The following is a 24829-nucleotide window of genomic DNA, read 5'->3' as shown; positions in this document are numbered from 1 at the left end:
AGGGAGACCAATGAAGCTGCACTGGCAATTGGCAACAGTGAGACTTATGAAGAAGGTGCGTCCCCTGAACAGAGCCACAAGTGTCATCTCTCTCCATCCGCAGTATCTTCTTTTGCGCCCTCTCGTGGCTGAACTAAACAGATCCGTTATGTGCGCTTGCGCAGTAGGGACCAGTCCTATTTCCGGGCTGTCACTGCTGTTTGTAAACAGATGGTGACAGTGCAGACCATGGATGTATTAAAATAAGGCTGCAGACCCCTTCTCCTTCAGCCCGTGCAGCTCCCCTCAGCCCGGGCACGCTCTGCACTATGGCCCGCTGCGATGACGAGCCGGAGGTGATAGAGCAGCACACAGAGGAGGACATGGAGAAGACGGGATCACGCATCCCCTCGGGCCGGGTGTCAGAAGTTATGTCCCCGGACGAATCTGTGGGCCCCGGCAGCAGCCAGTCCTCCCACAGACTGCTGGCCTACAGCGACGCGCTCATCTCCATCATAGCCACGGTCATGGTGAGTCCTGAGCCCGTGAGGACAGCAGCAGCCCCGGTGTGAGCATCACAGAGCAAGAGGCTCAGCCCAGACTGTTTTCCATTCATTTAATGGAACTGTAGGTACCCTGCGCTTTTACGGTTTTAAAAAATCTATTACAATCACGACTAAACCTGGGTTGCCAGAGCCTTAACCTGCAGATAGAAGATACAAGTTTTTTCTCATTCTCAGTCAATCATTAGTGCTGTAGCTGTAGGTGTGAAAGCACCCATTAAGAGCTGAATGAATATGCTAAGTATGACTCAGGCACAGTGCACACTTAGTGTAGCTCAATAGACCTAGCCTACATACAGAAACTGTAAACAATAGGTGTTTCCAGTTTCAGTGTAGTTAGCTCCTCCCTTCAGATAGATATAAGGCAGTGTCCACCAGCAATCTGACCAGAACTGAAGAAGTGGCTTGGATGAGCAGTGAAACATCTTCACTCCTACAACGTTTTGTCCAGTTGACAGATTTTACTTTGGATCAAACCTGGACGACTGAGAGATTACTGAGATATCTCAAATTAGAATATTAATAAATGGGATGTCATGTCCAGTGTTTTTGTTACTAAGAATAAAATCCTTACTATTACCTGTAAGAGCTATATTTGATGTGAACATGTTCTTCTCATATTGGAGACACAGTTAGCTCATGTTTATCTTCCAGTTCCTTTAAGGCCGTATGTGTCTCCAGACTAAAGAGGATAATAATTACAGTCACAGTGTATGTTGCTCCTCTAACTCTGTGCTCTCCTCCAGATCCTCCCTGTGGCCCACACTCCAGTGGAGAGCAGCGAGGTAAGGTCCTCCTCACATGTCCTAAATAATTACAGTGCCTTAGACACTGTTGAGGCCTCTCAAAGCTCTGCACTGTAGTCATTGTTCATTCACTCCACACATGGAGGCTGCTCTGGGGCAGACTGAAGTGAGGCTACCAATCTGCACCATCGGTCACTCTCACCACCAACACTCACACATACACATTGTGATTCTTTGAGTTTGTGTGAGAGACTTCTAGTTTTGATTGTAATATGTGTCCATGTGTATATGAGAGAGTTTTAACATGTGTGTGTTGCAGGAGCTGAGGCAGAGTCTGCAGGTGCTGCTCTCGACAAAGATCGCTGTGTACCTCATGACATTCCTCATCGTGTCCATGGCCTGGGCAGCTCACAGCAGGTCTCTATCCTCTTTCTCCACCTTTCTATTCTCACTCCCTCTCTCCTCATATGATTTGTTTATTGCTTGTGCTTACCACTTTTGTTTACCTCTGTTGTTGTGATGTTGCTCAGACTGTTCCAGGTGGTCGTACGAATAGATGACTACCTGGCACTTTTCAACCTGGTGAGTTCTGTCACTTAAAAACCAGGACCATAAATAGACTATGACGTGCAATGTATGTGCCATTTAAAACACAGATGTAGACTGACAATTTAGCTCAAATGTGGAGTTGATTTCGTGGCCTTCTTGCTGTGAAATGTAAGTGGTAAAATGATAGAAGTTTAAATTATTTTGTGTTGAAAATGTTTTTCATTATTATTGTGGTATCAGTAACAAGCTTTTTCTTTATATTAAAGTAGATTTTGAAATTTTAGTATTGTGATAAGTAACGATACAAACCTTTCTAAATCAATTTTAATACTAAGGAATAGTCTCGATACTCAATACCGCTTCAGATACCACAAGGAGGAAAAAACAAAAAAAAACAAAACATTAAATAATATTTAAATCATCATGTGGCCTTATCCCTCAGTGGTCCAAGTAGGTTTCATAGTGGTCCGTGGGTTTATACTAGACTATGTGGTCTTATACTTGCTTTGATACAGCTCAATTCCAAAGCTATTCAGGAAAAGTCTGTCCTGTGAATGTGACTTTTTTAGTATCTGCTCAAATGATTATCTACTTTCAATACTAGTTGTAGTATCAATTAGTATATGATTTTCATTACTTATTACTCTAATTGTGACACACTAGTCATTTTGAATGGTAAAAAGTACTCAGTGTGTTCTGAAAGCCATGCATGAGGCATGTGAGATTAGGCACCTGCTAATATAATTTTAGCATAATTGATCTTCAGATGTTATTAACCACGTGGATTATGAGATTCTACATTGTGTCTTAAAGCCACATTATAGAATAAATGATATTTAGTATTGTTCAGTTCTAGTACCAAATGTAAGTTCTGATACAAGTGCGTTCTGTGTGACAGATGTGCATGATGCTCATCACCCTCCTGCCCTATACTGTAAGTACTTCCAACTCCAACAGCTAAAGCAGAAAAAAAAACCTCAGTACCATTAAAAACAGATTACACTGCAGTCACATCTTGCTCTCCAGCTCAGAGCTCAGTGCTGGGGCTGACCATGTCCTCTTCTGTCCAGTTCTCTCTGATGGCGGCCTTCCCCGAGCACATCCTGGGAATCCTGCTCTTCTGTAGCTGTGTCATGGTCATCGGGCTAGTGCAGGTCAGGTCTTGCACACACACACACACACAAACACACACACATTGTGTTTCCACGCTTTTTGCTGACTTACTATCATTTCCTCGGGACCTTAAACCTTAAACTTAACACATAGTATGCAAATGTGACATTTTTGAGTTTGCACCCATGCTATAATATTGTTCCCTCATTAAAAAAAATACCTGAAGTATTAATTGCTGTAAGTATAATTGTTTTCATTAAGGTAATCCACTTCAAAATCCACAAAAGTACTCAAAACCATGTTAAAAAACTAATAACAATACATTGTGCATAATATTTCTTCTTTAACCATAGTGACTACTTGTCTACACACTCAGTATAATGTCTGTGAAAGGGAAACAGAGTCACATTATGCTCCTGTTGTTGTTTTCAGACTGTGATCGTGCTCTACGCCTTCAGTCGGCCACACCTGCTCCACCCTCAGCTCCAGGGCAGCCCAGACTTGTCCAACTACCAACACCATATCCTCCGGGTGATCCTGCGGGTCCCGCTCATGTGTCTGCTGGCCAGCCTGGTTGCATCCGTCTGCTTTCAGCTGGTATGGGCAGACAAAAATATACAGTAGTACCAGAATGTTTAATGGAACATTGGCCTCTCAGAAGCAGCAGATAGTTGTAGTTCCATAGATACATTAATGTACATTTATATGGTATTGTGACCAAAGTTTCTCTAACCCTTCGGTCTTGTGTCTCTGCTCAGTCCTATGTGCTGTTGGCCATTGTGATTTTCCTGCCTTATATCTCCCGCTGCCTGCAGTGGGTCCGGAGCAAGGCCTTGGGTAAGTGGACATCCCTCCCACAGATGTGACAGGTATGTGGCTGGCTTGACAAGTTGTGGCAGCCGTAACTGGTGTGGCTGGTGTGGGTAGTGTGGTAGTTGTGATGGGTGTGATTGGTGTGACAGGTGTGTGGCTGGTGAGACAGGTATGGCAGGTGTGACAGGTGCTGAATTGCAGGCCCGGTGGAGGAGTCTCCTGAGGAGCTGCTTCTGTACTCATTCCTGCCTCATGAGCCTCTGAGTAAAGAGCGTCTGGAGGCGTTCAGTGATGGAGTATATGCCATCGTAGCCACGCTGCTCATCCTGGACATCTGGTGAGCTGCAGCAGAGTCTACACTGGGCCTCATGCATCTCTGTATGTACTTAGAGAGTGTATGTCTCTTAGAGTATGCTCATATCAGGTGTGTTTGTGTCCGCAGTGAGGACAACGTCCCAGACCCCTCGCTGGTCTCTCAGCGCTTCAATGGCAGTCTGGTGTCAGCTCTGAGCTCCTATGGCCCTGAGTACCTGGCGTACTTCGGTTCCTTTGTCACTGTGGGGCTCCTCTGGTTTGTACATCACTCTCTCTTCCTCCATGTAACCAAAGTGACGCGCCTCATGGGTCTGCTCAACTCCTTCTGCCTGGCCTTTGTGGGCGGGCTGCCACTAGCATACCAGCTAACACACGAGTTTCCCCGGCACTCGCAGAATGAGCTGGAGGCCATCCAGATCAGCTGTGTCATCATCTTCTTCGCGGGACTGTTCCAGCTGTGCATCTGGGTGGTGGCCCTCTACAACCAGCACGAGTGTCTGCAGCCCAGTGTGCGCTATGGGGGCCGTGAGCACCTGCTCATGCTGGCTAAGCTCTGGCTCTACCCCTGTGTGGCACTGGGCACCTTCCTGCTCACCTGTGTGCTCAGCCAGTTCAGTGCACCCATTTTCCACCTGATGGAGCTCACCGTGCCCCTGGCCTTTCTGCTGCTGCGTCTGCTCCTGAACCTCCTGCTGGCCCTGGTGCACCTGCTGCTCCATCAGCTCCGCTCCTTCTCTTCTGAGGGGGGCTCCACGCCGTCCTACATCGCTGTGGACACTTAGCCTCAAAGCATGCATTTAACCCAGTGCTCATTTTCTGATCCTAGTACATTTCCTCCTCACACTAAGCCATAGAGAAATGTCCATTATTTGCCTGGTATACTTGTAAATATAACTGTCCATAGTCTAATAAATTTCTTTTTTTCTGTATTTAAGAATAGGTAATGTACTGCTTTGTGCATCTTGGGGGAATTCTTTCTGATGTGATTTCCTCAAAGTGTTTCTCCTCTGTAGGTGGTTAAACAACCAGCTGTAGTGTAGCCTGTGAGTGTGTGTACTAGGTGAATATGGCAGTCAGGAGTCTGGAGTCAATAGAAAAATTATCTCTCATAACGTCAATGTGCCAAAAAAATTATGTCTAAAGAAAAGCAGACGCCAGTACAGAAACCCGCTTTATTCCCCACAGACACACAAGACTCTGTGTGCTTACAGTCCCAAAGAGAACACTCTCTCCCATTAAATACACTTCTTATTTCTTCATTGCAAAAATGAAAGTCTAAAACCCTTAAATAGTTTGTTCCCACTGATCCCACAGGACTACAGGAGCCTTCAAGCATTAAACATGTGCACTACTGCTGTCCTCCCACACTCCAAACATGAGCCTAGTACACACAACATACAGCAAAGTAAAGCCAGAGGTGCTATAAAATAAATAGAAAGGCTGAGTCTAGAGGGCAGAGGACATGCGTGTGCTGTCCCAGGGGACATGCGTGTGCTGTCCCAGGGGACATGCGTGTGCTGCCCCAGGGGACATGCGTGTGCTGCCCCAGGGGACATGCGTGTGCTGTCCCAGGGGACATGCGTGTGCTGCCCCAGGGGACATGCGTGTGCTGTCCCAGGGGACATGCGTGTGCTGTCCCAGGGGACATGCGTGTGCTGCCCCAGGGGACATGCGTGTGCTGCCCCAGGGGACATGCGTGTGCTGCCCCAGGGGACATGCGTGTGCTGCCCCAGGGGACATGCATGTCCCAGGCGGACAGTCAGTGCTTTGGTTCAGGCTCGTCCACTCTGTACATCATAAATACATTTCAACTCTTAAATTATCAGTGCCCAAGCAATTGTCGCAAACAGTAGACAGGAGCTAGGTAAACTATGTCATTCAGTTCAGGAAATAATTATTAAATAAAATCTACATTCAAAAATGTAATGTGTAAAATACAGAGGGGAGCAGAGGGGGCTGGGCACTAGAGGGCAGCAAGGGGCACCACATGCTCCTGTTTTTCTACCTGTAGAGGGCGCTAACTACAGGGGCACCATTGTTTTTACTGTTTTCTAAAAACAGGCTGCTTTTATCTATGGTTAGCCTCATGCTAGCCTCATGCACACATGAGAGATATCATCTACTGGAGCAAAACAACTTGCTAATATAAAGTCCCTTATAGTAAGCGCAGGCAGCCCTCACACGTCCTAGTGTCTGAGTCTATCAGGTCCTAGAGGTCATGCTACAGCTACTCCTACATCCCTGTGTAGTTTGCATAACAGTACATATGGACAGGTTTAGCAGCTGTCAGAGACTAGCTACATACTCACTTGCTTAAGATGAATGTCTTATATACAGAGTTCACATGCTTTGTGTTGAGTTTCCTACAGATGGACACAGAGTGGCTGCCTTGGGGTGGAGCTAAAGCGCCAGGATGGAGGTGATGTGTGCAGAGTCCTGTGCTAGGGGGCATTCTACAGTCTCTCCAGCCCCATTAGCCCCCTCAGCCTGTCTTCAAGCTGCTCCAAAAGAGACGTGTGGAGGTAGCCTAGGCCTGCGCTGGCAGCAGACCCCGCTCCCTCAGGTGGGAGTGCAGATTGTGGAAGATGGTGAGCTGCTGTTCAGGCTGGAGCAGAAGCAACTGCTGGAGCACCTTGCTCGGGTTGGGCCCCCTGTGATCACACATACACAAGAGGACAGTATGAGTATATACTCTGCTGGGTGGATGTGTAGTCTGAGGTGGGACAGTCTATGGGCACTCACCGGATGAAGCTAGCGATATAGACGTGCACAAATGTGGCCATGAGGTACTGGCAGTCAAAGCGATCCATGATGCCCCCATGTCCTGGGATGGTGTTGGCAAAGTCCTGCACACAAACGTGGGTTTGAACAGGAGCACACAGGTCACATGATTACACTGGAGAACACTGTACTTTGATTTTGAAGGCTCGCTTGAAGCCGCTGGCAAAGAATCCACCAAAGGGTCCGATGAGAGATGCGAAGGATGACAGGAAGACACTGTGGATCTGGAAGGGGTACAGCTGCACCGTGTCCTGCACAAAGCAAATTTGTCATTATGATTAGGATTATCATAACATGATTATCATGTCCCATAATGTAGACAGGCTCCAGGGAGGATCTATAGGACCTTAGAGACACCTGCAGTGTCCCACACAGAGCCTCATGTGTGGGCCGTTCTCATCTCTTACCCTGCCCACCATGTGTGTGTGTGGTGCTTCTGTGGGGTCTGTGGTTTAGGTTAGGTTTTCTTTTATTTCCTCTCAGCATGGAGAAATTTGGGTTAGAGCAGGGGTTGGTAGTATTAACATACAGACATGACATAACCAAAGAAAAAAGAAAAAAATGTAGAATTGCTCAGTCCACACCTGTTGTCCATGTTGTTAATATATTGTAAGGACTCGGCACAAACAAGTTTTTATACTTATTTTTACCAAAAGGAACCCTGCATCCCTGTGTGCAGGGTGCTCTTATGGGGCACTTATGTTTATGTCTCTTACCCAGCCCAGGGTGTTCTGCAGTGCTGTGGGCAGAGTGTACTTCTGCAGCTCAAAGATGGAGGACGGCTCACACTCGACGGTGAAGCTGTTGGTCTCACTGTTGTAGCCCACAGGACACACAAAGTACTGGAACTGAGACAGCAGGTACGCCAGCTGTGGATACCAGGGGACACAGACGACATGGGATCAGAGGACAGCAGAGGACACACGGTCACAGGACAGAGGGTCAGAGGACACACAATCAGAGGACAGATGGAGACAGCAGTGGACAGAGGGTCAGAGGACACATGATCAGAGTACAAATGATCAGGGGACAGGCAGTCACAGGACAGAGGGTCATAAGACACACAGTCAGAGGACAGAGGGGGGACAGTAGAGGACAGAGGGTCAGAGGACAGGATGATATGTGTAGACAGAGACAAGCACATCCAAAAACAGTTAAGCATGCACGCTGGGTCCAAAAATCGAAACTGTCGAGTAGACAATAGATCCACGCAGCAATTCTTTGGAATTCCCAATTATTTTATTTTTAATATCATTACAATGTGACATTTTGGGAAGGGCTCCAAAGAATTGTGTGGATCTACTTTCTTTTAAGAGTGGACAGCATGTCTTACCAGGAAGCCAAACACGACGGTGGAGAAGAATCCTCCGATAAAGCCCTCCCAGGTCTTCTTTGGGGACAGCTGAGGGACACACACAGAGCAGTGTACAGCAGATTTTTTGAGCTGTGTCATTTTATTTACAAATATACTGTGTTCCTGTCCTGTGCCCCCTCCTCACAATTGGACAGAGAGTGACTTACTACTGAAGTGTCACTATAGTGATTCATGCCTCTGGTCTGACACTCAGGTATGTAGTGTATATTGTGTGTGTGTGTGTCGAGGCAGACCTTAATGAGTGGAGTCCTCCCGAAGAAGAAGCCGAACAGGTAGGCCATGATGTCGTTGCAGATCACGATGGAGATGGGCACGATGAACCTGCCCAACACAAGCACTAGTCAGAGACAGCTGCTCCAAGGACACTTCATAAGCTCATATACACATGGCGCTTTGGCAGTATACGTTTCAGTCTTATGTCATCCTTTAGAAAATAATGCTTTGCCTAGAATGTTCCACAATATGGCATTATCTTGCATTTGTTGCTCAAAAAATAGCCTGACAAGTTAAAGTCCCTGTACCTGATTTTTTTCCCCACACGTTTGAGCAAAATGTGTCCTGCCCCAGCACAGATATAGTGAGTAAGCAGTTCTTGAGGTCAAAATAAGTCTGCTGTGTATTATCTACATTATGACACGTTTAACTGTCCAATAATCAGGAAGTGCACATTAGAATGTTAGATGTTGATGTAAAACTCTGCTCTGGTCTCTGAAAGTTGTGAAAAGCGCTTATAAACTCATCATGGTGAAAAATTAGGATGCTGAGAATGCAAAAGGTAAGTGAGGAATAACTTTGAACCACTGCAAGCCATTTACAATAAACTACTCCTGCTTTTCACGTTTTAAAAATCATGTCAATAATATACCTTCAGTGGATGATTCCAGGCAAAGCAATAACATCTCCATAGAGACGAGCAGAAAAGTTACATAGTTCACCTTACAAAACAGCAAATACTGACTTTGACTTTTGCCCTGCTCTCCTTCAGTGTAGTGGTGTGTCCTTACCAGATCATACCCTCAAACAGGTTCTGGATGACCAGGTGGGACTGGGTGACCACCAGCAACAGGGTCACATGGGTCCAGGCAAACTGCAACACAGACACACAGGGGGCAGTGGTCAATGAGAGCGCACAGGGACATCCACTTTAAGGACAGGGACATGTGGGAGACAGAGGGCAGAAGCCAAACACAGGGGCAAAGAAAGAAGCGGTGGTCAGTGTGCGCACAGGGACGTCCACTCTGAGGACAGGGATATGTGGGGGAAAGAGGACAGAAGCCAGGCACAGGCGGAGAGAGGGGCTGTGGTCAGTGAGCGAGCAGTGACGTCCACTGTGAGGATAGGGACACGTGGGGGTCAGAGGACAGAAGCCAGGCACAGGCGCAGAGAGGGGCTGTGGTCAGGGTGAGAGGAGACATTAAGACTACAGGCCTCTATGTGAGGACAAAAGGAATTGTCTGAACTTCCAAGAAAATATTTGTTCAAAAGGCTTCATTTGAACAGGCAGTAATGGCAAAACATTTTTTATTTCTGAAATTTGTAAATTAAAGTTGCTCATTCTAAATTTTCATTTGATTAATAAAACCTAATTGAGGTAAATATGTCTTTAAAAAGGTACAGTGTATGTTTCTTGTTGAAATGCATATAAATAATTTTTAACCATATGCACTTAAAACACACATGGTGTCAGTGGCATGGTAGAGTTCACCCAAAGATTAATACAGAGTATCTGAAAGGATCTAATTCAGTCATTTCAGTACAAGTGTGAGCTGTGCCATGCCAAAGTTCACAGTGAGTGGTTAAAGGAAAATGAAGAAAGGCCTATTCTTCTGTGTGGAATCATTTTGCTCTGTCAGATTCTTATTTATAACTGTCACAAATAACCCATTGTGGAGCAGGGCAGGCTGAATGTGGTTTATACACAAGTTTGCTTTAGTCTCTTGCTTAGTTGCCTCTTATTTGTTAGCTATCACAGCACATGCATCACAGTTTAGTATTCACATTTTTGCATGAAAGAGTCCAGCTTTGAGCCTTGACCTTTCTTCTTTTTTAAACCATCAGATGGCACTATTCAATGTACCAACACAGTGCCAATACCTATGGACACAGGAAGGGGAATGTGTGATATCTACCCAATACTTAAAGGAACTGTATGTATTCTGCACTCTTGTGTTTTTTGTTTTGTTTTGTTTTTGTTTTTTTTAAAAAGGTACTACAATCGCAACAAACTGTGTTGCCAGTGCATTAACCTGGAGCTAGAGGACACAAACATGTTTTTCTCATTTTCAGTATATGGACAGGCCATGCCTCATATGCCTCAAAGCTCGGAGCCTCCAGAATTCTTTCACTGAGCTGCAGAGGCTGCACTAGCACTGATTTATGATTGGCTGCAGGTGATGGGGTTGAGGTAGTGACCATTCAGATCAGAGAGAGTCCTTTTAGGTTTAAACCAACTGGATTTCAGCATTGAAACTGGCAACCCAAAGGAGAGACTCATGTGAGGCTCATTCTGCTTTCTGATTGGAAAAGTGTCATGAGAACCAAAATACCAAATTATAACAAACAACACTGCCATCATGTCCAGTGCTTTTGTAAGTGAGAATAAATCGGCATTACAATTGTTATCAGTTAGAGCTATTTGATTTGAACACATTTACCTCTGTTTACACAGTTGGGTCATGTTTATGGAATTTAAAATCAAAATCTTATGGAATTTAAAATCAAAATCTTACATCTACAGTTAATGACTATTGATTAAGCCATTAACAGTGAATGAGCTACAGTGGGTGGCCTTAAAGGTGTGATGAAGAGGAGGGAAATGAGGAGAAAGGGTGTGGACAGAGGACAGAGAATTACATACACACCATGTAAAACTGCAGGCGGTAATGTGTCTTCACTAAACTCAGCACAAACATGCAGAACCCTGTGGAGAGCAGACAACATGCTTCATCAGTACAAATCAGTACACATCAGTACAAATCAGTACACATCAGTACACATCAGTACACATCAGTACACATCAGTACACATCAGTACACACACAGGTCTCATTAGTTTGACTATCAAATCACATGGATTTTACAAGGACAAGCACCAGGGATGAGACATCTCGTGCCACAAGATCTCACAAGACAAGACTGCCACAAGTCTTACGTTTCTTGAGCAGCTGCAGTTCTAAAAAAATGACAGCAAAAATATTAAATAAAGTGAATCAAAAATGGTGAGGCCAAAACTATGAAACTGCCCACACCATTTATGCCAAAATCTTATCTTTGGTCTCGTGGACCTAGTCTTGTCTCGTCTTGTGGAAATTATGTCTCGTCCCACACCACAACCACATAAATATTACAAACAACAATACATGAGTATAATGTTGTGTTTATAAAAATTATACACAGCCAGTCAAAAGTTTCAACACACTTTCACTGATGTTTCATCTTTATTTCCATGATTATTTACATTGTAGATTCTCACTGAAAGCATCAAAACTATGAGTGAACATATGGAATGTAGTAACAAAAAATAAACTCAAATAACTCAAAACTTGTTTTAGATTTTAGATTTTGAAAAAAATAGCCTTTACCCTTTTCTTTGATCACTGCTTTGCACTTTAGGCATTTCTTGCCCGACAAGGCACATCTGTGAAGTGCAAACCATTTCAGGAGACTTCATCATGAAGCACATTGACAGAAGGCTAGGGTTTTGCAGTGCAGTAAACAAACCAACGGGTGAATAATTTGAGGAATTTGAATATAAATTATAAATAATCTTTAGTAGAGTTATTTCAGTTTTTCTTTGCTACATAATTCAATATATCTCACATTATATCTTTGATGTCTTCTGTGTCTATCTACATTGAATGAAGAGGTGTGTCCAAACCTTTGACTGGTTGTGTACCTTTATCTACGTTTGATTTAGTCACAATTACACTGTTTATGGTAGGACTTAACAAGTGTAAATGAAAGTGAAAAGTAAATGGTGCTTTTAGTGTCTACTATTTCTATTTAGTGTTTTCAGAAGAATTACCAAGTGGGAACTCCAAATACTAAGCATGGGCATTAATATTAGTTACCATTTCAATAATAGTTTTGATAAAGTATAACAAACTATACAGATAAAATAAAATGAGTAAAAATGAGTTTTGTTAATACATATCATAGGGTTATGTAATGTCATGGAATCTGATGCACAACAAGGACCTTTCTCATGTCAATAATAGTTTTAAATATAAAAAAAAAATCCACTAATTAACAAAGTAGTTCACAGCATATTACTTAGAGTTGGTAGAGTAGCCAAAACTGTAAAACTGTAAGAGTAATGTTACTTCAAATTATATAACTGAAGTAGAAGTACAAAATAGTGGCCCAAGAAATTAAGAAAGTATTTGGGGAAAGGACTATGCAAGAGTAACTTGGGACTTAACATCTGATTTATAATTTAAAGTTAATCAAATTAGAAAAACAAAACATGAAATATTGCACAAAATCTGGTATTTTCAAAGGATAGACACAAAAATGAGACAAACTAAATCATATCTGAAGGAGTGGTGCAAGAAACAAAATGTTCAAAAATCATTTCATATTGTCAAGATAAAGCTTTTGTTACTTGTAGACTTTTCATACAACTTTTACTCAAGTAAGAGTACCGGTAGTTACTCTATATGATATATTACTCAAGTAGGAGTAAAAGTACATTGCTAGAAAAGTACAATGAAAAGTACAATTACTTTAAGAAGTTACTCAAGTAAATGTAACTGAGTACTATCCACCTCTGATATTACTATATTGATTACTTGGATGTTAAACTAAAATGAGTCCCTAAATGAAAGTGAAAGGCTGCAGTGAGCTGTGTAAGTACAGAGTGTTGAGGGCATGTGACTGCACTCTCCAGTAGATCTTTGACAGGACCTCACCTGCCAGGTACAGGGCGAAGGATATGAAGCGGTGGTATCGCGACAGGAAGGTCAGAGGCTCCTCCCTCTGCACCAGGGCGCCAAAGTAGTCGGCCAGTGTTTCCCCGTAGAAGAAGTAGTTCACACAGATAAGGAAGTACCTAAGGAGACACACAGATTCAAGTCCACTGCCTCCAAAGTCCACATACAGTACACAGACACGTGGAGGAAGTCTGTTTACAGAGCCACATAGTTAAACTGTATATGAACATGATCTATATTACAATGTTTACTGATCTATATTATAATGTTATTTCCTCATCAAAAACAGACCTGGAGTCGAGTTTTGTTTCATTCACACATGTTTAACACTCAAACCCTGCATATTTAGACGTTCTTCTCTTAAACAGAAATCACTGTGTTCCACCTTGTGATGTTCTGTGATGATACAGGAAGTGCTCCACTGTGTTTTTAAACTCCATAAACCTTCACTGAAATCATTTGGATGTATCTATTGAACTAAGAGTAAAAGGTAACTGTTAACTTGAAAACTAAAAAAAATAAACTAGTCTTGCATTAGGGGTTGTCGAGAGTATTGAAGATCAGATATAAATAGTTTTAAAACTAGTATAGAAACTAGATATTCATTTGAGCAGATATCGATACTACAAAAATGAACCTTTCCTGAAAAGCTTTAGAATGATCTTGAACTGTACCAGAACAAGTATAAGACACATAGACAGTAGTATGATTTAATGTTAAATATGACATTCTATTGTCTAAATAAAAGTGATTTTTATTATCATTGTGGTATCAGAATTGGTATTAGGTATCAAGTCAATTACTTTGTCTACCTTACCTAACAGATACTGTAAAAAATATGCAATTTTAGTGAAAGCAGGCTTGCTGCTTCATAGATATTGCCTGGTGAGTGACCTGTACATATAGAGAAGGAAGTTTAATGCCATAATGCGGAATATTCCAGACCAAGCCATAAAATGATAAAAGGTAGTGCCCTTGAACTGTGACACAACTTCAGATTTTGCATACATACTGTGCTCAGTATGTTTTCCTCATTGAACCCAATTCTCAGTTGGTTTCAGTTAATTGTGACTTATAAAAAAACAAATCATATTCAATATTATGATTTATACATATCAATATTAATTTCTTTTAATCAGTGGCCAAAAAAAACAACTTATTAATTCATTAAAAAAAATATCAAGCATCAAACCTTTTTCCTAAGCATCGACATTGAGTTTTTCATTGCATTGTATTGATGGTTTATCAATTATCAGCAACATCAAAGGATTTCTCCAAATATCGGTATCGATGCAATATGGAAAATGTAGCTGATATTTGGCAACAATATTTTTTCTCCATTGCCCCAGTGTTTGGCCATGTGTCACTCCCAGTTTGTCCTCAGTGCATAATATTTCTCTTATTGAGCAGATTGAAAATATGATTTCTAGACAAATACATTTTGTTGCAAAAAAAAAAAAAATCCATATTGTCTCATCCCTAACTGTGGCAACAGTACAGTCCATATCATATCTTTGAGCAGCGGCGCTAGCACATTGTTATCTATTTTTATCTACCTCACATGTGGAGCTGGTCTGAGCCTCGTCTGTGTGTGCCCGGCTCATAATGCAGAGGCCTGGTGTGTGTGTGTGTGTGTGTGTGTGTGTGTGCCCGGCTCATAATGCAGAGGCCTGGTGTGTGTGTGTGTGTGTGTGTGTGTGTGTGCCCGGCTCATAATGCAGAGGCCTGGTGTGTGGGTGTGTGTGTGTGCCCGGCTCATAATGCAGAGGCCTGGTGTGTGTGTGTGTGTGTGTGTGTGTGTGTGCCCGGCTCATAATGCAGAGGCCTGGTGTGTGTGTGTGTGCCCGACTCATAATACAAAGGCCGGGTGTGTGTGTGTGTGTGTGCCCGACTCATAATACAAAGGCCGGGTGTGTGTGTGTGTGTGTGTGTGTGTGCCCGGCTCATAATGCAGAGGCCTGGTGTGTGTGTGTGTGCCCGGCTCATAATGCAGAGGCGGGGTGTGTGGGGGTGTGTGTGTGTGTGCCCGGCTCATAATGCAAAGGCCTGGTGTCTGTGTGTGCCCGACTCATAATACAAAGGCCTGGTGTGTGTGTGTGTGTGTGTGTGTGCCCGGCTCATAATGCAGAGGCCTGGTGTGTGTGTGTGTGTGCCCGACTCATAATACAAAGGCCGGGTGTGTGTGTGTGTGTGCCCGACTCATAATACAAAGGCCGGGTGTGTGTGTGTGTGTGTGTGCCCGGCTCATAATGCAGAGGCCTGGTGTGTGTGTGTGTGTGCCCGACTCATAATACAAAGGCCGGGTGTGTGTGTGTGTGTGCCCGACTCATAATGCAAAGGCCTGGTGTCTGTGTGTGCCCGACTCATAATACAAAGGCCTGGTGTGTGTGTGTGTGTGTGTGTGTGCCCGGCTCATAATGCAGAGGCCTGGTGTGTGTGTGTGTGTGCCCGACTCATAATACAAAGGCCGGGTGTGTGTGTGTGTGTGCCCGACTCATAATACAAAGGCCGGGTGTGTGTGTGTGTGTGTGTGCCCGGCTCATAATGCAGAGGCCTGGTGTGTGTGTGTGTGTGTGTTCCCGGCTCATAATGCAAAGGCCTGGTGTGTGTGTGTGTGTCCGGCTCATAATGCAAAGGCCTGGTGTGTGTGTGTGTGTGTGTCCGGCTCATAATGCAGAGGCCTGGTGTGTGTGTGTGTGTGTCCGGCTCATAATGCAAAGGCCTGGTGTGTGTGTGTGTGTGTGTGTGCCCGACTCATAATGCAAAGGCCTGGTGTGTGTGTGTGTGTGTGCCCGGCTCATAATGCAAAGGCCTGGTGTGTGTGTGTGTGCCCGACTCATAATACAAAGGCCTGGTGTGTGTGTGTGTGTGTGTGTGTGCCCGGCTCATAATGCAGAGGCCTGGTGTGTGTGTGTGTGTGTGTGTGCCCGACTCATAATACAAAGGCCTGGTGTGTGTGTGTGTGTGCCCGACTCATAATACAAAGGCCTGGTGTGTGTGTGTGTGTGTGTGTGCCCGACTCATAATACAAAGGCGGGGTGTGTGTGTGTGTGTGTGTGTGTGTGCCCGGCTCATAATGCAAAGGCCTGGTGTGTGTGTGTGTGGGTGTGTGTGCCAGGCTCATAATGCAGAGGCCCGTCATGTGTGTGTGTGAAATCCCTTGGCCCTACCAGCTGAGCGTGCGGAACCAGGGCAGTTCATATGAGCGGTACACTCTGTATCCAATGGTGATGATCTCCTGGAAGCACTTGATCTGGACCGTCATGACCTAAGGAAGAGGAGGAAGTTAGACAGGGCTGGAGGACATGTGGGGAGAGGGAGGAAGGAGGAAGACAGGCAGAGAGAGGGAGGGAGACAGGCAAAGAGAGGGGGAGAGAGGGTGATGGGGAGAGAGATGAAGACCAGCCAACCTTGAGAAATAGTTTTTAGTTCCACATGGCAGCTGATTTGCATTATCCCTGACCAGAACTGAAGAAGCCTCTTGAATGAACTGGAAATCGCTTTCACTCTAAAACTTTGGTGCAATTGACAGAATTGAAATTTTGTTTGCTCTTACCCATAATAAACCAATACCCATATAAAGGGGAGATAGGGGGAGACAAGGGGACACAAGTGAGGACAGAGAGAAACAGATGAGGACAAGGGGACACATGAGTAGACAGGGTGACACAGGTGTAAATAGGAGGACACGGGTGATGACAGGGAGTGACAGGGGGAAATAAGTGTAGACAGAGGCAGACAGGGGCACACATACCACTAGGATCAGAGTGATGGGGCCCAGGTAGATGATGAGGAAGAAGCCCCCAATCATGGCTACGGACAGTACTCCCCGGATCCAGTAATTCTTCCATCTGAAACAAAGGTGAGTAGTCAGTACTCCTGCCACATGACCAGAAGGTCCCAGGTTTCTCCATTTAGAAAGCACAGGGCTCCCTCTGGGATCAGGACACACCTGGTCCTCAGTGGAGCGCTCCTGTTAGAGACTTCACACAAACATCATGCAGTGCCAACAATGTACACAGAATACGTCAGCACTTAATCTGTTAAGTAAATGTATAGAGTGTCCATTACAGGTTACACAGTGAAACGACACATTCTTAGTTTTACATTTCATGCAAATGGAACTCTCCCTCTTATATCCTACAGCAGTCTTCCTCACATAAGCTGTTCACAAACACTGTTCACTGATCAACACATACTGTCCACAGACTGGGGATGTTCTGGTCCTAGGACTAGGATCTAGGCATTTTCAGCTTGGATCAGATTTGGTGAATAGATCAGGCTGATACAGCAAATAGCAGCGTCATCTGCCTGTGGAAGATGCTAACACCCAGAGCAGCTTAAACAAAGACCAAGGAGGCTCTAAAAACAGCTAAAAGATTATTAATGACAGATAGTGTTTGTTTTATCTGTGTGTGTGTCGGCTCTGTGAGTGTGTGTGACGGCTCTGTGTGTGTGTGTGTCGGCTCTGTGTGTGTGTCGGCTCTGTGTGTGTGTGTCAGCTCAAATGTCCATTTGCTGGTTTGTCACATGTGTGGAGCTCTTTGGGCTGCACCAGTACTGCTCAGTGCTGGCTCCTGTACGCAGATGATGCCTTTAGTCTCGTGATCATTCAAATCAGGTCTTGCCACAAAGAGCTTCAGGCGCACAGGAAGCGTCACCTTAACCAGTCTAGTCACATCATTACTAACATGTTTTTCAACTGACTGACTGACTGACAAGCTCAACATAGCGTTTTCTGTACCTTTGAGGCTAGACTCATTAATTGGAACAAAAAAAAAACAAAACAAAAAAAACAAACATGAATTGGTATCTCCGGTGTTTGATCTGTCGTCATGACAATGGCAGGCTCCTCCCCTGCACACCCCTATAGCAGCAGATTATGTGAATGCTTAAGCCCTGTGAGCTGGCACGTGCTCATTGGTCCCGGTGTGGACTTACACTCCAGGCTGAGCCCTGAGCCTCCCGTGAGTCTGTACACCACACACACACACACACACACACACACACACACACACACACACACACCACTTTGTATTACTGTCCCCACACCTACACAACACAGCCAATGGGAGAGCTGTCCAAAACAAACCTCTATTAACACAAGGGTCATGTTCGTCAACTTAGTTTTAAAGCTGATAACCATAAAAGGAGGAAGTATTTCAATAATTTTAAAAAGTGCTGTATCTGTCTTAAAAATGTGAAAAACTAGTTCATTCTAGATGGTTTGCAGTGGTCCAAGTTGTTCCTCACTTACCTTATACACTGTGAGTATAATTATTCACCACGATAAGCACTTTCAGAGACCAGTATGGAGTTTTGCCATGACAGTAAATTTAAGAACAACTAGCATGCAAACATGCACTTCCTGATTATAGAACATTAACATAGTTAATAGTTAGTTAAGTGCAGACAGCACACAGTGAACTTATTTTGACCTCAAGAGTTGATTATACAATATACACATTTTGCTCAAATACATGGGAAAAAAATAAGTACACGGCCTTTAACTCGTCCCTAGCTCTCACAAACTTTTGCCATCACTAGTATTCACATGCAGGAATGTTTTGGACACTAGCACAATTTTAGAACAACTTTTTCAGACTCAGAAGTGAAGCAGGGTGGACCGTCTTTGCACAACCAATCAGCTCTAATCCCAAAGGTTCATGGCTCTTTTTTATGACAGGTGTGTGTGTGTGTGTGTGGGGGTGTGTGTGTGTGTGGGGGGGGGGGTGTGGGGGGGTGTGTGTGTGTGAACAGTGTGCAGGTGTGTATGCGTGTGTGTGTGTGAGGGGTGTGCATGTGTACCTGGGGGGCAGGCCTTGCAGAGCCTTGTTGAAACATTCGGGAGTGTTGTCTATATCTGCGCTGGACGGGGGGACATCTGGAGTGTCTGCTTTGTCCCCCTCACACTCTGCCTCCGTGTCCACGCCATCCGTCTCCTGCATACACACATGCAAAAACATGCTGGGTTTACATGTCTATTGGGGACAAACCTTAACCTATTTTAACTTATATCTGAACTTTAAACCATGCCATTGACCTTATAATAAAGGATTTATGTCATGGATCTGATTTTTGTCCCCATAAGGAAGACAGCTCTGTATGATGTCAGTATGTCCAGAATTCAGTCCCCACGATGTGATAAATACTGTTCTGTACACACACACAACAGGGGACATGCAAAGCACAGGGAAATACCCACAGACACTCCTGGACTTCAGCAGATGGACATCTGAGACACAGACATCAGAGACATGAAAGACACATGAGGGAAACATGAGGGAGGAGTCGTAAAGTAGTAGTCAAATTTCAAACTTGATTTTGATACTAAGGAATAGACTCGATACTCAATACAAATTCCAATACCATGATAATAATAAAAATGCTTTAGACAATAGAATGTGATTTTCTACTACTACTACTACTACCACTACTAGTACTTATACTACAGCTCAAGATCATTCTAAAGATATTCAGGAAAGGGTAATTCCTGTCTTGTGAATTTGACTTGTTTAGTATCATTACCAGCTCAAACAAATATCTAGTTTCAATCCTTGTTCTAGTATCGATTAGTAACTGATTTTTGATACTTATGTACCCTATGAGGTACACGTAAGGGACATCAGACACGAAGACACACAGACATGGGACACCTGAGAGACACAGGGCTGTCAGACAGAGGGAGGCTGCAGCAATGGCTCAAGTTCTAAGTGCACACAGGAGCTGAGCCTCTCACTCTGCTCTGGCTCCAATAGCCCAGGGACATTGACCACGTCTAAAGACAACACTTACCACTCAAAACACTGCAGTTTAAACATCTACAAACATGTTCTGAAATGTCCCTGTGTGTCAGATGCCCTCCCTGTGTCTCCATTGGGTCTTATTCTGTGTAAAGTCTACTAACCCTATTGTTTAGACCTCTGCAAACATTTTCTGAAATGCATGGGATTCTTTGATTAGTTTAAAGTTCAGATTTCAGTCTTCTCTTTATTTATTGATACTATGAATTACATACTGCATGAGGTGAGTGATCATTGTCTAAAATTACAGAGGAATGTGACAGGACCATGGGGCTGTTTCTATCTTCTGTGACAGACAGGGCTGTAGTTGACTAAAGAAGTTCTTGGTCGACTAGAGACTTGCCCTGCTGATCGATTAGTCAGTCAGCTAAACAGGGGGCATAGCAAATGGTGTCAAAACGATTACATATACATCTACCCAAACTGCACTCACATGACTACACCTGCAAAGGAGTTGTTAGGGATGCACTAATACCGATACTGGTATCACATATTGTGCCAATACTGAAAAATTTGCTGGATTGAGTATTGGTTCCATGATATTTTTTAAGCTGATACCCTGGTTGGGCTTTCAATTGAATGTGATGACACCATTTACAGGCTGATTTTTGGCTAGAATGTCTCATAATGTTTGACCTTTTATTCATACAAAGTTGTTCAGTATCATTTGAAGGATAAATAACAGCTATATAAAACACAACTGGATCTCTTGTACAATAAGTTAACTGCATGTTAAGGAAATATATGCCATTTCCCGACCTTTCCCTGGTATCGGTCAATATCAGTATCAGGGGGTATTTAAAGTCAAAGTATCAATATCGGTATCAGAGAATGAAAAGACTGGATTAGTACATCCCTACTACTATTTTTGCAGAAAAAAATACTAGCAAACAATGTATTTGTTTAAAACAGATTAAACGTGTGAATCCGCCTTTTTACATATAAATGAAAAAATAAATAAAATACCAAACCTCAGCTAATTCACTCACTTACTTCTCCTTTCCGCTGTTGTTCCATATAAATCCTTATAATCTAAATTAGATGACTTCATTGAGCAATTCATGGACTAAATGACTATAGGCCTACAGACCAACTGATTAGACTGATCAGCATAAGCAGAGCGCCCCCTGGCCTGCACCCACAGCTCAGCACTGGGGCAGTTCACAGAGGAACACACAGCCCAGCTCCCTCCCCTCAGGCACACTGTCCAGACCGGAGACAGGTCCTGTTGGAGGGGGAGGACAGTGACTATAGGGACAGCTGATTCCTACGGTCACTGTCTACCAAACTTTCAGGTCGTCACAACACTCTGCAGAGCCAGGAGGGTAAAAGAGTGAGCAGGGGAGCATTTACAGGAATGTGCTACTGCATACAACTTCTGCATAATTAAATGGAACTGTACGCATCCTGTCCTCTTCCGTTTAAAAAAAAGGTACTACAATCACAACTGAATCTGTGTCTTGCTTTAAGGGACACGTACAGAGCTGCAAAGGCTGCACTAACACTGACTAACGATTGGCTGCAGGTGCTGGGGTTTAGGTAGTGAGGATTCAGATCAGAGAGAGTCCTTTTAAACCAAATGGATTTCAGCAATGAAACTGGCAACCCAAATGAGAGACAGCAGAATGAGCCTCACATGAGTCTGATTGGATAATTGTCTAAAGAACAAAACACCAAATGATAAACATCAACAACTCATCGTCTCCAATGTTTCTGGAATTAAGAATAAATCAGCATTAGAATTGTTATAAGTAAAAACTGTATTTGATTTGGGCATGTTTATCTCTAACCTGGAGACACAGATAGATCAAGTTTATGAAATTTATAATCAAAATCTTACATACAATACAAAAAATATGTATTATTTCTGGTCTCAGAGGTGGGTAGTACTTAGCTACATGTACTTCAAAGTACAATTTCTTTAAAAAGTTACTGAAGAGTACTTTACTGGCAACATAATTTTACTCCTACTTCAGTAATATTTATTCACATTGGGAAGAGTAACCACAACTTTTACCCAAGTAAGTCTACAAGTGACAAACGTTTTATATTAACAATAAGCAATCCTTTGAGTAATTGTTTTTCTTGCACCGCTCCTTCAGATATGATTTAATTTGTCTCATTTTTGTGTCTATCATTTGAAAATACCAGATTTTGTGCATTATTTAATGTTTTGTTCTTCAAATCACATTAACTTCAAATTATAAATCCGATGTGATGTCCTGACAGTTACTCTTTAAGTTACACTTATACTAATAAATACAAATACTAATACTCTCTTACTTAAGTAATTTCTTGGATCACTCCTTTGTACTTCTACTTGAGTAATAAGTGGCCAAAGCCACTTCTTCTATAATTATAAAATATAATATAGCAGCACATATGTAATAATCTCTATATCTTAACTTTTTACAGTATAAATGCTGCGTATAACTGTTTAACTTTATATGTATATCTTTATTATGCTGTTATTAGAACCTATATGTAGGCCTGGTTTATGATTAATATCTGTGCAATTACTGGGCCAATACATAAGGAACCCAAGTGTTCAAAGTTCAACATCTTCTCTGTCAGCAATAACAAACTGAGGTGTGTTTGAGACAAGGTGACACAGATATATCCAATTGTACTAACTCACACGGCCTGAATGAAACTAGTGCATGTTCTATGTGATTCATAGATATAGGCTGGTATAAGGAGGTGAATGCTCCAGGGCTGTGATACAGGTGTGTCTGTGCCTGGTTTACACTGCTGCATAAAGCCTAGTATCAGGTATGTCTGCTATGTCAGTCATGTTGAAATAGGCCAACTATCCCAGCCTATCCCAGCCTGTTCCAGTAAACAAACAGCTCTGGACACTCTGGAAACTGTTGTGGAAAAGTTATTATGATGCAGCCACTAATAAAACTGTTAAAATAACTTTGTGAACAGCAAATTGTGCAGCTGTAGGTGTAGTGAGATTAGCCTGTACTGTATCACACAGAGCCTGACCTGACGCGAGGTGGAGCGGTGTGGACCGGGAGGACGAGTCCACCTGGTTCAGTTACATCACGGGCCACCTCCAAACCTGCTCTCCGTGTTCAGCACCGCCTGGACAAGTGTGTGTGATACTTAAGCGAACAGAAGCACCTCACAGGCCCACGCTGGTGCTGTCAGTCACTGTACAGTCACAGTGTTGTGCTCGGGTGACGCGTCCCGAGGACCTGCTACTGCTAATTAGCCGCAGACTGTGGCTAGTTTGGAGCTAACGCCGTGGCGCTGTCGCCGCTGCCCTGACCTCCGTGCGCCGTATCTGTGCCATGACAAGCGGCTAAAGTTCCGGGACAGTGTCCCGGACAGTGTCCAGGGCAGTGTCCAGGGCAGGCTCTAGGCCGATTAGCGGTGTGTGTGTGAAATGTGTGCTCGTGTCCGTACCTTGTCGCTGAGGTTGTCGGTGCTGTCCGGGACCGCTCCGCCCGCGCCTCGCTTCCGCAGCTCCGTCATCCCGCTCCGAGTCCGCTGTGTCCGAGCTGTCACATAAGATTCATTCGAGGACACAAGGACAGGCGCAGAGGTGAAACAGTCAGATGTCCCGGTGTTGTTTCTTTCCCGGTGCCACAATCCCGGAGCTGTCACTGTCCCGGACGCTCCGCACACTCCGTGACCGCTGCGTGCGTTTGTTTATCCGCAGTGTCCGCTCCGCCGCGGCTCCCCCCTCCAGCCGCGCGTCATCACGGATCAGCACGGGACACGTCCCATTTCTGAGCTCGTTCACCCTCAAACCTCACCTCCTCACGTCCAACACAACTTCCACACAGCAGAAATGAGCTTATTAGCCGAGGTGCACTTAAAACATCATGTCTCTGGTCCACTGACCTGATCCTTTGCTCTTGTGGTCAGTCAGGGTCCGTGTGTTATGAATGAATCCAGACTTTTAAAGCAGCGTCCCTGAGGAGGCGTCATGAGGAATGGGACGCGGTCCAAAGGCACATATTCTCAGCATTAGTGATTCACCTGCACCAGCACATCTCACCTTCTCACGAGCTGATGTTTCAACAAAGGCCGCGGTCTCATGTTTAACAATATAGTGTAACAAAACGAAATAAATCACCTGCCTGTCTCCATCTCCATGAAGATAGGTACATTAATTAATTAGTTAATGCATTACTGTGGAACATTCCAGGAAAGGCATTAATGTCACCATGGTAACAAGCAGGTGGCAGAATCACTGATATAGACCAAAAGGTTATGATCCTCAGTTACATTTACTCGAGTAACTTTATAAAGACAGACAAGTACTTTTCCATATCAACATACTTTTATTCTTACTTGAGTAGGCCTAATATTTTTACTGAAGTAACAGTACTCTTAATTGAGTAAACGTTTTGGTTACTCTTCTCACTGTGTAAGTCTACATATGACAAAAGTTTTATGTTGACAATGTGAAATTATTTAAAAACAAATGTTAAAAACATCTGTTACTTGCACTGCTCCTTCAGACATGATCTCTATCCTCTGAAAATACCAGATTTTGTGCAATATTCATCCATCCATTTTCTTCCGCTTATCTGGGGCCGGGTCGCGGGGGCTGCAGTCTAAGCAGGGACTCCCAAACTTCCCTCACCCCAGACACGTCCTCCAGCTCCTCTGGTGGGACCCCAAGGCGTTCCCAGGCCAGCCGAGAGACATAGTCCCTCCAGCGTGTCCTGGGTCTTCCCCGGGGCCTCCTCCCGGTGGGACATGCCCAGAACACCTCCCTAGGGAGGCGTCCAGGAGGCATCCTGAGCAGATGCCCGAGCCACCTCAGCTGGCTCCTCTCAACGTGTAGGAGCAGCGGCTCTACTCCGAGCTCCTCCCGTGTGACTGAGCTCCTCACCCTATCC

General features: G+C 44.0%; 2 protein-coding genes across 2 annotated transcripts; one reads left to right on the top strand and one right to left on the bottom strand.

Annotated features, from left to right (window-relative positions):
• The first annotated feature begins 189 nt into the window (after positions 1-189).
• On the top strand, positions 190-5006 carry tmem175 (transmembrane protein 175). Its single transcript, XM_033972774.2, has 10 exons — positions 190-509; positions 1289-1327; positions 1608-1705; positions 1819-1870; positions 2736-2771; positions 2908-2991; positions 3383-3547; positions 3709-3787; positions 3965-4100; positions 4206-5006. Exons 1-10 carry the CDS (start codon positions 309-311, stop codon positions 4858-4860), a joined length of 1545 nt encoding a protein of 514 aa, XP_033828665.1. The 5' UTR covers positions 190-308; the 3' UTR covers positions 4861-5006.
• Positions 5007-5231: 225 nt separating this feature from the next.
• Positions 5232-23671, bottom strand: LOC117376332 (phosphatidate cytidylyltransferase 1-like). The gene is made up of 13 exons (XM_033972777.2): positions 23382-23671; positions 18973-19106; positions 16919-17015; positions 16335-16432; positions 13144-13283; positions 11096-11154; positions 9239-9321; positions 8468-8555; positions 8193-8261; positions 7576-7728; positions 6991-7110; positions 6821-6924; positions 5232-6729 (listed from the first exon to the last, which is right to left on the bottom strand). The coding sequence occupies exons 1-13, from the start codon at positions 23448-23450 to the stop codon at positions 6606-6608; spliced, it is 1338 nt and encodes a 445-aa protein (XP_033828668.1). The 5' UTR covers positions 23451-23671; the 3' UTR covers positions 5232-6605.
• Between the last annotated feature and the right edge of the window lie 1158 nt (positions 23672-24829).

This window comes from Periophthalmus magnuspinnatus, chromosome 9 (assembly GCF_009829125.3).
Source record: "Periophthalmus magnuspinnatus isolate fPerMag1 chromosome 9, fPerMag1.2.pri, whole genome shotgun sequence".
Lineage (NCBI taxonomy): Eukaryota > Metazoa > Chordata > Actinopteri > Gobiiformes > Gobiidae > Periophthalmus > Periophthalmus magnuspinnatus.
Note: the sequence above shows the minus strand (reverse complement) of the source record. Positions and strands in the feature narration are given on the sequence as shown.

Coding starts and splice junctions, on each gene's coding strand:
- tmem175 (XM_033972774.2), top strand. CDS start 309: ATGGCCCGCTGCGATGACGAGCCGGAGGTGATAGAGCAGCACACAGAG. Junction 1,871..2,735: donor ACCTGGCACTTTTCAACCTG/GTGAGTTCTGTC, acceptor TCTGTGTGACAG/ATGTGCATGATGCTCATCAC. Junction 3,788..3,964: donor GGTCCGGAGCAAGGCCTTGG/GTAAGTGGACAT, acceptor GCTGAATTGCAG/GCCCGGTGGAGGAGTCTCCT.
- LOC117376332 (XM_033972777.2), bottom strand. CDS start 23,450: ATGACGGAGCTGCGGAAGCGAGGCGCGGGCGGAGCGGTCCCGGACAGC. Junction 13,284..16,334: donor TGGTTCCGCACGCTCAGCTG/GTAGGGCCAAGG, acceptor GTGTCTCCTTAG/GTACTTCCTTATCTGTGTGA. Junction 7,111..7,575: donor TGCAGAACACCCTGGGCTGG/GTAAGAGACATA, acceptor TGCTTTGTGCAG/GACACGGTGCAGCTGTACCC.